The sequence below is a fragment of the Notothenia rossii genome (assembly GCF_949606895.1).
Source record: "Notothenia rossii genome assembly, chromosome: 1".
NCBI lineage: Eukaryota > Metazoa > Chordata > Actinopteri > Perciformes > Nototheniidae > Notothenia > Notothenia rossii.
Window position 1 is genome coordinate 91016406 of NC_136912.1, and position 17518 is coordinate 91033923.

The window sequence follows — 17518 nt, forward strand, 5'->3', positions numbered from 1 at the left end:
TCATTCAAGGGTGGATTTCACTATAAGTAATGTTTTTTTGGACGGACACAATTATTTACATTTTTACTATGTTCAATCGGAATTTAATTTAAAATAAAAAAGTTCTATATTGATTCTGACTTTTCTACATCCAACTCACAGGTTTATCCTTACTTTGAGAAAAAAGATTATTAATTTACCCCTTTTAGAAGTGAAGATATAGTCAATTGTTCTGGGAATGTAATTTTCGAGCCTGAGACCTGAAAAACAGGCTCGGGGCTTAACAGGTTAAGGCCAGAAAATAAAATAAAAACATCGCGTTTGGTTTCCCCAATTAAACTGTAATCAGTGTTATGTTTTGATCTTGCAGTACACATGTCAGCACTGATGAAAATGCAGCTTCTGACTCGTTCTCTTTATCCCGAGGTGGGGCGGCACAATAGCAGGAGTGACTCACATTGGTTCTCACACAGATATAAACCATTCAGGAGCCGAGTCAGCCTCAAGGACATCATAATAAAATGTAAACAATCACATTGGCCCAGAGGACACACAATACAAAGAGAAAGCAGACAGTATCAAAGCCAGTGATACTGTGCCGATTAACATTTCCTCACATCGTATCAGATAACCTCCAACAGAAACACGTAATAATAAAACATAAGGTCTAATCTGGACACATTTGTGCCTCTGACTGTCAGCTGGAGAACAGTGTGTGGTGAGGAGAGGACACACACACACACACACACACACACACACACACACACACACACACACACACACACACACACACACACACACACACACACACACACACACACACACACACACACACACACACACACACACACACACACACACACACACACACACACACACACACACACACACACACACACACACACACACACACACACACACACACACACACACACACACCATTTTTGGGTTTCTTTAAAGTTTTTTTTTTTTAGATATAATGTGCAGGAAATATTTTTTTTTTTTAAATGGACGTTCATGTTTGAAAAAGTAACAGGGAGAAAAATAAAGGTTAGCTACATCTTTGGAAATATGTATTGTTCTTAAATGTGGCTGGACAAGTGTTCAATCAAATCTGATGAATGGAGAAAAAACTTTCCTAACTGTAGCGACTTTGCATCAACTTTAAGGGGCCCTATTCCGCTCTTTGGGGTCTGCCCTTTCCTGTAGTGCGTTATATATGTTTGTGAGCAAAGGCTAAAATATATGTGGCATGACACTGTACTTTGTTCCTTAACGGTAAAAAGGTTTACTTGTGTTATTGAGATAACGAGTGCTTGTTGGAGAACCGTACCTTCTGCCGGGGCTGGTTGGGGGAGGACACCACCACCGTGTTGCAGATGGTGAGAGCGATGAAGAAGTCGAGAACGTCTGCGAGGTCGGAGGGCAGCTGGGACATCGGCTGTTTGTGGAACCGCATGAAGTCCATCTGACTGCCGCACTCGTTCACTTTGTCCAGCAGCTGAGGGTCCGGTGTGATGTCCTTCTCCTGCAGGACGGGGGAGGGAAACAGAGAATCTTCAGTATTCACATAAAACAGTTAAAATAAGCAAAACAAAGTATGTATAATTATCGTACCGTACCACTTCGTATCATTCCATTTTGACCGTTTTGTATTGTATCGTAGCATTCTGTTTTGTATCGGTATCATTTGGTACCGTATTGTATCGTGTTGCATCATCTCCCATGGTATGGTTTTGTCTTTTCTCGTTGTATCTTATTAAATCTTATCATATGGTGTTGTATCATATTGTAGGATATTTGCACACTGACCATGGGGCTGCTGAAGGCGGTGAGTCTGGACAGGATGCTGGCCCTCTTTTATGGTAATGATATTTTAATCTGTATTTTTGAATATCGATCTTAAGTTGGCGTGACGTTGAAGTCGTGCGACCCTGCTGTACTCTTAATTATATAGGTAGGGTAGACATATGGAGATTATCCGGCTGAAAAAAACAGGTCCGTTTTCCACAGATCTTGTTTTTTACAATATTCCAAAATCCTATGGAGAAATCCCACAGCTGTTTTGTCGAGGGAACCCTTGCGCAGCTTACTTCCGGGTCGGCCTACACAAATACGTCATCACTGCACCACTCTATTGTATGGTATCATATGGTTTGGTCCCAGGGTTGGGTTGTAACGGAACACATGTAACGGCGTTACGTAATCAGAATACAAAAATCAAGTAACTGTATTCAGCTCGCGTTACATTTGAAAAACGAGTAATCTGATTACAGTTACTTTCGTAAATCTGAAGTGATTACATTTTGGATTACTTATTGGAATTATTGGTGGAAAGATTTCCTCACAACATTTAATATTTATTACTAAAGGTACAGCCGAATCATCACAGCGCACAAAACCTATTACCGCCGCAGATGGACCAAAGAAGGGAGCGTTTGAAAAAAAAAGGAGGCGGGTCCACTCAGTGAAACAATAACAACGAAACATGGAGGAACAAAAGTCTGCGTTTAAGTCGTGTGTATGTGTAGAGGTGTGTGTGGTTAAAACACATCAGCCTGCGGTCGCCCTTTAGCCTTATGATTCTGAAGGTGAACACAGTGAAGGCGGTGCGTGAAAGGCGGTGCGTGAAAGGCACTGCGCGCTCCTCTTCTCAGAGACTGAGTTAACCCTCCCGCTGCTTCCTGGCGCTGCAGAGATTTCATGAAGTGAAGGAATTTCCTTCTATAAAACAGCTGTGGGCAGCAGATACTGTGAGTGTCACAGACATGAATTCATAGATCAAGGCAGACTGGTGCACACACTCTCCTGTTTTGCCAATCCGGTGCTTAAACAAATATAGCTCTACACCCCTGGCCGACATGTCCTTAAAATGAAGTCCGAGTTCAACATTTTAATTAATGTCCTGCCAACACTGGCAGGACAGAATGTGACACGCCCGTTCTAAGCCGTGTCCCTCACTCCTCACATCGCGAGCTGCATCCCCAAAAAGTTTATTATGTTGTTACATTGTTTAAGATGTTATGTTTCAGTTGTGCTCTTGATAAGCCATTAAAACAGTAAAAACACGTTCAGTTTCCTTTTGCTTTTTGTGTCTCCTGTAGCCTACACCAAAACATATAATCTGTGATGGAAAAAGAAAGTAATCCAAAAGTAATCTAAAAGTAATCTGATTACGTTTTTAAGACGCGTAACTGTAACTGTATTCAGATTACTTTCAGAGCCATGTATTCAGTAATCAGTAACTGATTACATTTACAAAGTAACCCTCCCAACCCTGTAATTGGTACTGACCATGGGGCTGCTGAAGGCGGTGTGTTTGGACAGGATGCTTGCCCTCTTGGCCTCGGCCCGGCTGCCGGTCCTGCGGTGGGATTTGGTGCTTTGTGAGCGCAGGACCACCTTGGCGCTCTGATGGCTGCCCACACTGTCCCGCCGGGGGAGGGTCCCACCGCGAGACGGGCACTCCTCCTCCTCAGAGTCCATCTCCTGGTACATGGCAAGTCTTTTGGCTGGATAACACACAAACACATCGTTAAGAGTGACTTTATATCAATGAAATACTTTACGTCGACCACAAGGCCAGATTTTGTTTAGCTTAAAATGACTGTTAAAGAGCTCTTGCCAGCGAGTAGAAGATAAATAGCCCTGCTGTGTGTCTTTTGTGTTACAGTGCATGACATTAAGGATTTTGGGAGATGGCCCTGTGGGCCATCTAAGCTAATTTACAGATGGCCCTGACCCCAATAGAGATTGCCCTGAAAAATGTGCGCGGACGAAATGACGCACGAAGGGTTTGGGGGGCCTCTCCAAGAACATTTCGATTTTTGCAGGTCTTAGATGCTGTCTGGTGCATTCTCTAGACTGAATTATAAGATGAACCACCACAATATTACAATTTCAATTGTAAGTTATAACTGCCACAACAAACATTATTTACGCTATTATGGCCCCTGTTAAAAAATGTTTGTAATGTTATCTCCTGTAAATTGGTCGAAGGAATGCCTCCTCATCCAGAAGCTGACCGAGCAGACCCGAGCAGCCGAGTGCATCCGCGAAGCACACACAATGGCGACATCAGAGTTCCCGTTAGCAAGCAAATCTAAATCTCTTCGGTCAAAATGTCCGGTCAAAATAATTTCCCTTTAGCGCAATACCGCTTCAGTTGCGCCACTTATGTGACAGACAAGAAGGGTATCTGACAGACAAGAGTAGTCAATTGTAATGTGTAACACTTAATGTGGAGAAAGAGATGTCCTGTATGGGTTGATTGTGCGTTGATCTGTTGCTAATGCCTCGGGGTTCCGGTGGGCATGTAAACAAATGCATAATGCTGCACTATACTTTGTGGCCTCACCCAGTTGCATAGCGACACTTATTGTTTAGGTCACGGTGTCTTTTAATAAGCAGGTAGTCCTATCATTAGCTAGAACTAGCTGGATCTGATCGATATGGACATAAACGCGAGTGAAGTCTAATCTGACAGGAGAGAGAGATCAGCTGCTGCTGATGAGTCGACACGCAGCTCTGCATGATCACATGCAGCGGTGAGCGGACAAAACACACACTTCAGGTTAGAATATCACACGTAGCTATTTTAATTACCTCTCAAACTACCTTAACTAGTTATAGATATGTTTTAGTTTTACTGTCGGGTCACTCATTACTGGATCCGCGAGCTGCATGATACTGGTATAATAGATTGCCCGATCGGGCAACCAGCAGGTGAGGCTTCATGGCCCGAGCTAAATACTAGATGGCCCCGGGCCATCGGGCAGTCCTTAATGTCGAGCCCTGTGTTATTATTTGTCTTTTGGTCTATGGACAAGTCTGTCTGTTTTTCTGCGAGTGTTGTTCCTATGTTTATTAACCTGTAAAGACAGGAAAATAAAAAGATAATTACAACAAAAATGATATATTATATATTCTTTATGTCACTTAGACTAGACTAGTGCAATTAACTTGAGAAACTAAATAATATAGGTGTCTTTTTTTCTCTCACCATTTGCATCATGGGAGTACTCCACCCCAGCGACGGTGCAGCGCCTGAACACCATCTTGTTCTCAGTCAGCGTGCCGGTCTTGTCGGAGAAGATGTACTGCATCTGTCCGAGGTCTTCGGTGATGTTCAGCGCTCGGCACTGCAGATGGGAGTCAGTCTCCTCGTCGTACAGGTCCAGGTCCTGATGGATGAAGAACACCTGGCAGATCTTCACGATCTCAATCGACACGAACAGAGAGATGGGGATCAGCACCTGGGGGGGGGGGTGGGGGGGGGGGGGGGCAGAATGAAAGACTTTTACAGGAGGTGCATGAGAGGAACAGAAATTATTATAAATATTTTCACAATTAGCTAAAGATAATGCATTAACTTACTTAATCATCATTTTTTTTAAATAATGGATTTTTTTTTCTTTCTATTTAAATATTGAGCTCGAAGAATTGCTGCCTGAACATTGTAAATAATTTAATACAAAATTATGCATGCAGTATTAAATATTAGCTTAAAAGATGGTTAAAATAATAAGCTAAAATTAGGGCATTAACAGTTACAAAAAAATACCTTAAAAAGTATGGATAAGTATTTTAATTTAGCTTAAAAATAAATTGTTCACATAAAAACCTAAAAATAATAATAAATAATAAACTGTTTTAATAATTAAAATAACTAGCTTTAAAAAATAATAAAAACTTGTTTAAATTAAATATCCTCAATGAGTAATGAATATATTTGTTTTTCTATAAACAGATTCAATAATGATGTTAAAAAGAGTGGAACAATTGTTTAAATAATTAGCCTACAGTAATGGAAAAACAATTTAAATAAAAGTCAAAAATAAATCCTATGAACAATTTAAATAATTTGATTAAAAATAAATCATTAACGGGATTTTTTTTAATGAATAATTAAATAAGTATCTTAAGATATGGATAAACAGTCAAATAATTAGCTAAAGAAGGAAAAACTACTTTAATAAAGAGCTTAACATATCGCATAAGGACATTGAATGAATACGGGAAAGGATTATATTATAATAATGGTTAACTGGTTAAAATAAAAAGGCTAAAAGTTAAGGCAAAAAAAGTTATAACCGTTTAAAGAATGAAAGTGAAAAATAAACAGCTGTATGTAATAAAAACAAATGAAATTACTGTCATGACCCGAGGAATCATCAAATTGAGAACAAGCAGAAGCTCGTAAAACCTTTCTGGTCTTAAATAGAATAAATACATTGAAGCATGTTCAATGGACGATGTCTATTTATCCTATGGACCAATGGGAGAAATGTATATACGTGTACTTTGTGTATGTTTGGTTTCTTAAGAAATGTTGCTGTAATCCAGGGTTAGACATTTCCAGGCGAAATTTCTGGAAAGTGGAAATGAGTCATGGCTTTTGGGAGGAAAGGCCCAGCCCCCACCAACACAGTCATGTGTTTATCTGGCAGTACTGCAAGTCACCCACCTCCAAAAAGATCATGTTTGTGAAGTGAAACTGAACTGCTGTCTGTGTTGATTTCTGATTCGTTACATTGACCAGGACTATCTGCAACATGTGACACAGGACAGGCTGACCTTTCCACTGACACAAGCCAACAAAAATAAACAGATCAATAGCTGTCAATCTTCTTCTGCTGTTATAAAGATTATTTCTCAGCATGGAGCAAGTCCTCTCTGTTTTCTAGATTAAAAGTGACGATACAGATCTAGAGGTCGGTTGATCTTCAGTGTACGGCGGGATAAAACATTACAAACTTTAATATTTTATTATCTGCGCCTTCGCTCCCCTCTGCTGCGTACCTGGAAGACGATGATCATGGTGAGGAAGAGATAAACGGCCGTCACGACAGGTGATAAATCCGTCCCCTCTGGGCTGAGCACGTCAAACACCGGCCTCTTATCTCCGTACTGAAACATCCACAGCCCGTGACCTGCAACAGAAAACAGCACAAGGTCAACTCGCATAAACACAGGAGAGAGGATATATACAAATAAAAAAGGCACAGTCAGAGCGGTTCTGATTTCAGAGAAATTATGGATAACCTTTACATTAGGGAAGCACCATTTTATTTTGCAATCAAAAATTGACTTCCCACGTTTAAAGAGTCCTCTCCTGCTGATGTTCAGGTGTATATCAGTATGTAGTGTCTCTACTTTAAAGAGTCCTCTCCTGCTGATGTTCAGGTGTATATCAGTATGTAGTGACTCTACTTTAAAGAGTCCTCTCCTGCTGATGTTCAGGTGTATATCAGTATGTAGTGTCTCTACTTTAAAGAGTCCTCTCCTGCAGATATTCAGGTGTATATCAGTATGTAGTGTCTCTACTTTAAAGAGTCCTCTCCTGCTGATGTTCAGGTGTATATCAGTATGTAGTGTCTCTACTTTAAAGAGTCCTCTCCTGCTGATGTTCAGGTGTATATCAGTATGTAGCGTCTCTACTTTAAAGACTCCTCTCCTGCTGATGTTCAGGTGTATATCAGTATGTAGTGTCTCTACTTTAAAGAGTCCTCTCCTGCTGATGTTCAGGTGTATATCAGTATGTAGTGTCTCTACTTTAAAGAGTCCTCTCCTGCTGATGTTCAGGTGTATATCAGTATGTAGTGTCTCTACTTTAAAGAGTCCTCTCCTGCTGATGTTCAGGTGTATATCAGTATGTAGTGTCTCTACTTTAAAGAGTTCTCTCCTGCTGATGTTCAGGTGTATATCAGTATGTAGTGTCTCTACTTTAAAGAGTCCTCTCCTGCTGATGTTCAGGTGTATATCAGTATGTAGTGTCTCTACTTTAAAGAGTCCTCTCCTGCAGATATTCAGGTGTATATCAGTATGTAGTGTCTCTACTTTAAAGAGTCCTCTCCTGCTGATGTTCAGGTGTATATCAGTATGTAGTGTCTCTACTTTAAAGAGTCCTCTCCTGCTGATGTTCAGGTGTATATCAGTATGTAGTGTCTCTACTTTAAAGAGTCCTCTCCTGCTGATGTTCAGGTGTATATCAGTATGTAGTGTCTCTACTTTAAAGAGTCCTCTCCTGCTGATGTTCAGGTGTATATCAGTATGTAGTGTCTCTACTTTAAAGAGTTCTCTCCTGCTGATGTTCAGGTGTATATCAGTATGTAGTGTCTCTACTTTAAAGAGTCCTCTCCTGCTGATGTTCAGGTGTATATCAGTATGTAGTGTCTCTACTTTAAAGAGTCCTCTCCTGCTGATGTTCAGGTGTATATCAGTATGTAGTGTCTCTACTTTAAAGAGTCCTCTCCTGCTGATGTTCAGGTGTATATCAGTATGTAGTGTCTCTATTTTAAAGAGTCCTCTCCTGCTGATGTTCAGGTGTATATCAGTATGTAGTGTCTCTATTTTAAAGAGTCCTCTCCTGCTGATGTTCAGGTGTATATCAGTATGTAGTGTCTCTACATGTCTCCGTGCTTTAATGTTCAAAAAGCTCTTTATTTTTCTCATACTGTCTGTGCTGCAGCACCTCTTTTCACCCTCTGTCTGAAACCAGAGCCTAGTCTGCTCTGATCGGTTAGCTGTCCGGTTCTGTTGTGATTAGTCAACCACTTAGAGATGTCCCGCCCCTTAGCCTATCACGTACAATGTGTTGAAGCGCTAGCCAATAGGAGCATCAGTGTTACATAGTTATGTCTCTATTTTCTGGAAGTAAACAAAGTCCAATTGAAAAATCCCATTGGCTTTTTGAGGAGGGAACCAGGGAGATGCTGCCTTCAGGGGTTTGAATAGTCATGGAAGGCGTTGGTATTTTCGTGAAGCCCTACTTACAAATATCTCTGGAGGGTTTCTTACCGATCGCAGTGAACAGGCACATGACCAGCAGGATGATGACGCACCAGAACACGTGCACGTTCATCTGACGCTCCAGTTTGCTGCGTTTGTATCGCGGCCCGTTGTTGTTAAGCATGGCTTTGGTTTCGTGACCTGTAGAGACAAATGGTTTGAGAGGTCGGAGGTCAAACGAGTGGAGAGACAGTCTGAGACGAGGTTACTCTGGGGGTGGAGCTGACCTGCGTAAATAATGATCCCCACGGCCTCCTCTGTGTTTCTGATGGTGCAGCCTCTCAGCAGCAGGTTCTCTTTGTAAAGTGCATCTCTCCGGCCACTGCGATGGACTCTGAGGAGGAAATACCAATACATTGATTTGTTTTAGGAATTTAAAAGCACAACAACTGGAAGAGTATCTTGACACAACAACCCCAGAGGGTAGCGTTTAAAGCAATTACTTAAAAGCAATTCTTTCCCAAGTAGTGCTTGGACTTCTGCCGTACTTCACACACATCTCAATTTCAATAATGATGTTATAAATAATGGAACAATTGTTCAAATAATTAGCTTAACGTAATGGACAAACAATTTAAATAGAGAAAAATAAAGCCCATGAACAATTTAAATAATTAGATTAAAAATAAGTATCTTAAGATTTGGATAAACAATCAAAAATAAATAGCTAAAGAAAAGAAAAACTACTTTAATAAAGAGCTTAAAATATTGCATGAGCACATTAAATAAATGTTACATTGGCTAAAAATAATAATTAGAAACGGGAAAGGATTATATTATAATAATGGTTCAAATAGAGGGCTAAAAGTTATAACCGTTTAAATAATGAAAGTGAAAAAGAGACACGTGAAAGAGTTTGCTGTTTGTAATAAAAACAAATTAAATGACTGTCATGACCCGAGGAATCGTCAAATTGACACACACACACACACACACACACACACACACACACACACACACACACACACACACACACACACACACACACACACACACACACACACACACACACACACACACACACACACACACACACACACACACACACACACACACACACACACACACACACACACACACACACACACACACACACACACACACACACGGCTGAAATTACACTCAGTGACATCGGCCTTAATGTAATAAAACACTGCTGAGATAACTGCCCCCCCCCCCCCCCTTTAACCCCGCTGCTGTGCCCTGTGCTCGGCTGCAACCTGGCAACATAAAACCTGCAGCATATGGTCTTCTTCTGAGTAAAATATAACTGTCAGGAACATGTGAGAGCGACTGTAAGCCAAGAAGACGTTGTTTCGGGAGACACGATGAAAAGTTCCCTTTGGATTAACCCAGCTCTCAAAACATGATGCCACCTACTGATAAACATGTCCAGAAATATTTTCAGGAAATGTACTTTCTGGTTTTATTGCAGAGGATTTGATATAAAGATAGATGCAACTCTCATGTCTGTATGATTACAAGGCGATGGTGAGAACGCGGTTAGCTTAGCTTAGCATCAAGACTGAAATCAAAAGGGAAGCAGCTAGCCTGGCTCTGTTTGAAGGTAGCACAATCTGCTCACTTATTTAAATGTTTCACCTTCTTTGTTTTAACCAAAGTGTAAAAAGGTAGCATTGTGGTCTTGTTGACCCCATCAAGTTGTTAGACAATGAAAATACATTTTAAAATAGTCGAAAAAGTGAACAAGTTTTACAAATAACTTAATTTCTCTAGATGTAAAAGTGCCAGCTCATACTAAGTGGTATCCAGGTTTGTAAAGCGGTACTCGAGTAATTAGGCATTGCATTTCCTCACAGGAGACAGATAAATAAAAAGGTTAAAACAAAACCGCAGATAGAGATATCAAGCCCCGCCTTTCATAGTTAAAGCCCTTTCAGTCACCATACGTCTAGTTTACCATACGTCTCCATTTTGGTATATTAAGTTGAAGGCTTCTAATCAATCTCCTTTGTGTACATGATTAAATTGCTAAGGCAGTTCAGTTGTTGTTTTGCTTTTCTTGTTGTTGTTTTGCTTTTCTCTCATAGACTTCTACGAACTACAGCTCCACTATATTCTGGTCACGATGAACCACATACATCTATAGCGCGGTCAAAACGGGCAAACCACATCCCAAGAAGTCAAATCCTAATCCTGACTTGGAAAAGCTTTAAGTCATAATTATAAGTTGGAGACTTTCTGGCTTCTGGTAAACAAACCACTGTTTCACATTATTTCCATTCTGGAGGATAACTTACTCGACATTTACTCAAATTGACAGTGACATTTAAATTAAGATGAAGCGGAGAGAGTTCTCACATGTAGCCTCTGAATCTGTTCAGGTCGTTGTTTGGCTTTTCACATTCAATGATGCCGTTGTACTTCAGGGGGTCGAAATCACAATCCTGCAGACAGAAAACAAACAGAACAGCTGCTAATTTCCAAATAACCAAACAGATCATTGCAGCATTACCCATAATCCCCTCTGTTTCAGCCCTGTTTCAAAAGTGCTGATTCTGTCTGTTACTTTAGATCAGGGGTGTCAAACTCAAGGCCGGGGGGCAAATCCCTGTCCCGCAAGAGCTTGCAAAGAATATAATATTCTTATAATATATATAATAATTATTATTATACGGTTACATTCCGTTTTACAGAAGCACATTGCCAATAAGCAACATGTCCCACAATGCATCTACGTCTGCATTCAGAGGTAGTTATTTCTGAAGTTATTACCCTATCTGATAATAATCCAATGCAGGGGCAATAATGTAATATAATACATTATTTTATATATTTATTTATATCGTCTTAAAGTTACAACCGGCCCTTTGAGTGCAACCATAATGCTGATGTGGCCCGCGATGAAATTGAGTTTGACACCCCTGCTTTAGATGAAAATAAGGAGCCCCTCCCCACGCCCCTCTGAGAGATATTTGGTTAAAAAGAACTCAATGGTGCTCAAGGAGGAGATTCAGGTGATAAGGGGGGGGGGGGGTTACCTTGGTTGGTGATTGGCTAATGGTTACACAAGCCAAAACATCGTTATGACATCATAAAGTGGCCAAAATCTGATCAGCTCATTTTCAGACAGGTTTTTATAGAAATGGATCAGGACAAAGAGAGAGAGAAGATTTGAGTCTCTTTCCACAGAGGGGACACATGTTGATGTAGAAGAGACATGAAGAAGAGGATTTTGCATAATAGGTGACCTTTAAAGCTTCTGTATCTCCTACCAGTAGGCAAGAGAGAGAACAGTTTGTGACATGGTTTAATACAATTAATCAGGATTTCTCCCAGCACGGTTCTCTTATTTGATGCTGTAAAGGGTCTCACCAGGTCCAGGAAGCTGCGCACCACCTGCCTCTGCTTCAGGTTGGTCTCTCCGTCCAGCGTGGCCGTCTCGATGTGACAGAGGCGGTCCGGGTCGCTGGAGCTGAGCAGCAGGACGTCGGCGGGGAGGATCTCGTTACAGCGCAGCCGGATGAAGTCTCCCACCCTCACCTCCTTCCAGAACCTCTCCACGTAACGCCTCTCCACTCTGCAGGAACAATGAGAAAGATGTGGAGCCATTATTTCAATATCTGATGGTTTCTAAAAACAGCAGCCTGTCTCTAAAAAAACATTATGTCACAGAAAATGTAATAACACAGCAGTACATTGGTAGCTTCCTGCTATTTACAGTAAATCTCAATAGTTTCCAATATGTTTAGGTCCACATCCATCAATAAGTATGTGTTGTCACGCTGGCATATTTTAAACAATGTCACTATTTTGAGGAACTTGTTGAACTCTTGACTTTTAACGGGAAAGCTGTCATGACTGGAAATACTTCCCTAAATGGTAACCGATGTTTCCTTTCTGAACATTGTGATATTCCTGTTAGCAGGTTATGATAAATAATGCATACACCAGAGCGACATACGGTAACGAATTTTGAGGAAAAACACTCACAATGTTATTTATTCATCACAACCTCGCTTCCCTGAAATTAATGACCCACTTCACTGAAATGCATGAGGTGCATGAAAACAATGCATGCACTCGATCAGAACAAAATCTAAAACACAACTGAAAACTACTTATAGCAATATTGATCTTTATTTAAAAGTATAGACTTTACAAAGTTAGAGCAAATCATTTTAAAATAACATTCCCCATATTATAACGTTTGCTATAGATGTAAAAGCAGTCTCAGTGCAAGATGTGAGGTGAACTTACTCCATGAGGTGGTTAATTTAATTTATTACAAAGCTTTGTAGAATACTCAATGCTGATTGGTCGATTTGGACATTCCACAGCTCTGCTATTTTTCGCCAACAGGCTGTTGCTAAGGAGAGCAGACCGTTGCTAAGGAGGATCCAGGAACTCTGTGCAGTCATATCAATCCGCAGGAAAAAGTGAAGTTTACGGAAAAAGCAGAAGAAGACAGACAGGTTGTAAACACCAAAGGGAACAGCAGAAGAAGACAGACAGGAAGTAAACACCAAACAAAGGGAACAGCAGAAGAAGACAGACAGAAAGTAAACACCAAAGGGAACAGTAGAAGAAGACAGACAGAAAGTAAACACCAAAGGGAACAGTAGAAGAAGACAGACAGGAAGTAAACACCAAAGGGAACAGCAGAAGAAGACAGACAGACAGACAGACAGGAAGTAAACACTAAAAAGGAACACAGTATGCGCATCAGTTCCAGCCGTTTATACGCAATAATGGAAAACATACAATCATTTTTAAATCAATTGTGTTGTAGGTTTATTTCGTATGTGGCCATGTAATAAGCTACAGATACCATTTATTTTAGGTAGGTAGTACACCAACTTTGGAGAGAAAACCACAAACAACCCTGCTTCAAAACATCCAAACGTTATCTTGCTGTTGTCTTTCTCAGCTCATACATTCCTACCTAACTGGGTAATTGATTATTTTGTGTGGGCCATATTTTCTGTGCTTTATTTACTGTGGTAGTTTTGAAGTCATGCACTAAGAATGTAAGATAAATTCCTGCAGCATTGAAGGACACACTTCTGACTGCCAGTAGACTGCAGAAATAGTTAACTTATCATGTGCTTGTTTGCTTCCAAGAATATGTTCCGTGTTGTTATGTTGTTGTGCGTTTCTTTAAAGAGCAAATTGTTCTGGCTTTTTGGCAGTAAGAAAAGTGCTCTGTTTATTTCCAATAAAGTATTTATAGATACACATCTTGGTATGTTATGCTTACACAGGACTTTGTACATTTGATAAAGTGTGAAGTCAAAGATAACAGAAACCACATGCATCTAAGTGTATAAAATGTCAATTCAACCGTGCAGGTTTGCCAACTTATTTTCAACTTAGTTGTTAGGGATTATTTGTAGGGGGAAATTCCACTATAAATCTTGTTTTTATCTTAATCTTGTTTATGGGATTAACTCATTCAGTGTTAAAAAAAACAAATGAGTAAATCTAATTGACAACATCAATCTTAGTGGACTATGACCAAAATAACAAACACATAATTGAAGAGGGGGCAGTCCTATAGAAAGATGTATGTTTATCAAAAAGGACAAAAATAACAAGAGCGTTAAACATTAAAGGGGACCTATGTACGTCTTTTATACATGAATATGGACCCAAATCTCTAAAAACGGGGAAAGAACGGAGCTGATCCAGATTTGCGTCCAATATCACGTAATATCGAAAATGTAGGCTGGCTTTACACCCACGGCCCAATCAGAAAGTTGCTATCAGAAACAATGCCCGACTGTTTTGGACGTAATATGGTCGGTGTTTACATTAGCATCGCTAACACTCAGAGCTAACCTGTACTGGAGAGCATGTGTTTGAAGAAGCAGGAAATAAAAAGGAACTCACCTTGTGGTATAACCGGCAAGAGAGAAAGCCTTTGAGCTCCATACTGTTTCAGAGATAATCCTTGATAATCCATGATATGGCGTTTCATCACGGCAGTATTTAGTTTAGACAGTAGCTGCCGGGTCCCACATGAACTCAGCCCCCTCCTTTTTTTAAATCAAATTGTTTGGTATTTTGAGCAAAACATTTCATAGACATGTTTTTTATATATCTGAGACCTATGCTCTTGCCTAAAAAAATAGCATGATAGGTGACCTTTAAAACTAGCTGAAACTGAATAAGACTGCTATAACGTACAACAAATATAAGTTACCATTGACAAAAACTGTAATTTATGTTAACATGGCAAAGAAGTTGCTGGTTTACCGCTGACTAGATATGTAATTTATTTTTTGTTGTTGTCGAAAATATCACATTAACACAACCTAGCTCACTGGAGTCAGCATTTAACCAGAGACTCCTGTGTTCTGTGAGGTAAAGCATAGCATAAACTCAAAGTGATATTGATTTTGAGGTTTCTATATATACATTTCTATAGTAGTATACTCTGCTAATAATGAAAAAATGATTGACAAAAATGTCTTAAAAACGTAAATAATATCACAGAAAATTTCAAAAAATATAATAATTTAAAAATATATTAAATATGTCAAGAAAAGGTGTTGTAAATTATAAAATATTTGTTTTAAAAGTCATAATATTCTCACGTATACTTAATCTGATATATAATCTATATAATAAAAAGGTGTCTAAAATGTATTATAATCCCAACAATTGTCACCAAAATGTCTTGAATGACAGAAAATGTCACAAAAAATATCAATAAAATATCAGAAATATATTTTTTCTCTGCAGATACCATTGATATTTTACCTTTACAAAAGATTGGGCTCACTGCGAATTAAATAATGCACTAGTCCATATTGTGATTTTTCTAAAATTTCTATTAATTGTTCAACACTAACCTTCACCCAGACGGTCTTGGCGTGTCAAAGCAGAGGGAGGATTTGATTCGATTTTTTATCAAAAATGGCTAAGACTTATAAACAGTGCCGGTTAATTCCCTTTTTATCATGACAGACTTCCTCCTAAATGTAGATTACAAAAATGCAGACACACCCGGTTAAATCACTGGAATGTAGATATTTAGCAGGTCGCTGAATTTAAGTTTGACCAGCTCAGATTAAAAGGGGTATTCTTAGTGTTTTTAGGTGTGTTTGTATAAGGTACTACTCCACAGTCTGTGAATAACTTAAAGGTGGGGTAGGTCAGTTTGAGAAACCGGCTCGAGATACACTTTTTGTTATATTCCATGGAATGCTCTTAACATCCGATAGCAATGAATATCTGAAGTGCTTTGACAAAAAATCCATAAAAAAAATTCATCTGTGGAAGCCGTAGTACTGTAAAAAGCATGACCAATCATTTTAGCCGGCCAGGCTAAAATGATTGGATGGCCTACCTGCCTGTCAGCCTTCCATCTGTGGACAAACTTATTTCGTGCCCTCATTGGTCATGTGTGCATTTGTGTGTGTTGGAGGAGGGGCTCTGTAAGGAAGTAGCAGATTTCTTCCGGCTGTGTATTTTCCAATTCTAGCGCACTCGAGCTGGTTTCTCCAAAATGACCTACCCCACCTTTAAGTAAATGCAGTTTGTAGAGACTTGGAAAAACTTGAAGATGTCGTGAAATTAGGATATGAGAATACATTTGGTCTTTTCGGATGTTTAAATATCTTAGGTCTTTTTTCAAATGGTGCATCTTAAAGGAAGATGTATCAGGTAAACCATTCACCTGCAGAAAAATAAATGACAAAGTTTAAAGGGAGTGTGTATCTAACCTTGAGAATAAAACAATTTCAGGTTGAGTCCGGTCAGCTGTTGCCGGGTTGACAGAGGAAATGTTTTGCGGCAGCAGCAGCACGAGAAAATTCAATTATGTCCAACCTTGACAGAGCAGCTTGGGTCGGACTTTGCTAAAACTGTGGAGCTGTTGCACACTGAGCCTTTTGATTTCCATGAAGTCTGCTCTGTGCACGGACCACAGTGCTGCTTTTCATTAGAGAATACACACACACACACACACACACACACTCACACACTCACACACTCAAACACTCAGGGTAAAGTTAGCAGCAGAGGAAGTTCACGACAGATACAGGTTGTCAGGTAGATAGATAGAAGTGAAGGAACATCTGTATTAAGATTAGAACGTTATCAACCCCGAAGGAAATGTGCCAGATTTTGAAAAAACGTTCTACACGAAAAGACTCCTTTGTTTACTTCGGTAACATAGTGGCATCACCAAGTAACCCTTGCCCGTCTATTGGCTAGCGCTCCAACACATTGTACTGATAGGGCACAGGGGCGGGACATCTCTAAGCGCTTGACCAATCACAACAGAGCCGGCCAGCTATCCAATCAGAGCAGACTGGGCTCTGGTTTCAGACAGAGGGTGAAAAGAGGTGCTGCAGCACAGACAGTATGAGAACAATAAAGAGCTTTTTGAACATTGAAGCATGGAGACATGTCACAGTAGAGACACTACATACTGATATACACCTGAACATCAGCAGGAGAGGACTCTTTAAAGTAGAGACACTACATACTGATATTAACCTGAACATCAGCAGGAGAGGACTCTTTAAAGTAGAGACACTACATACTGATATACACCTGAACATCAGCAGGGGAGGACTCTTTAAAGTAGAGACACAACATACTAGTATACACCTGAACATCAGCAGGAGAGAACTCTTTAAAGTAGAGACACTACATACTGATATACACCTGAACATCAGCAGGAGAGGACTCTTTAAAGTAGAGACACTACATACTGATATACACCTGAACATCAGCAGGAGAGGACTCTTTAAAGTAGAGACACTACATACTGATA

The 17518-nt window shown here is 39.9% G+C and overlaps 1 protein-coding gene across 1 annotated transcript in view; it reads right to left on the reverse strand.

Annotated features, from left to right (window-relative positions):
• Nucleotides 1-17518, reverse strand: part of atp10a (ATPase phospholipid transporting 10A) — a gene marked incomplete at its 3' end in the record, with an annotated part of 52779 nt that overhangs the window by 30709 nt on the left and 4552 nt on the right. The window contains exons 2-9 of the mRNA XM_079690541.1: nt 12106-12310; nt 11092-11177; nt 8997-9103; nt 8779-8910; nt 6781-6911; nt 4982-5234; nt 3274-3491; nt 1313-1507 (exon numbers count right to left, since the gene is read on the reverse strand). Coding sequence (XP_079546667.1) covers nt 1313-1507; nt 3274-3491; nt 4982-5234; nt 6781-6911; nt 8779-8910; nt 8997-9103; nt 11092-11177; nt 12106-12310 — 1327 coding nt within the window. The remainder of the gene's footprint in view (nt 1-1312; nt 1508-3273; nt 3492-4981; nt 5235-6780; nt 6912-8778; nt 8911-8996; nt 9104-11091; nt 11178-12105; nt 12311-17518) is intronic.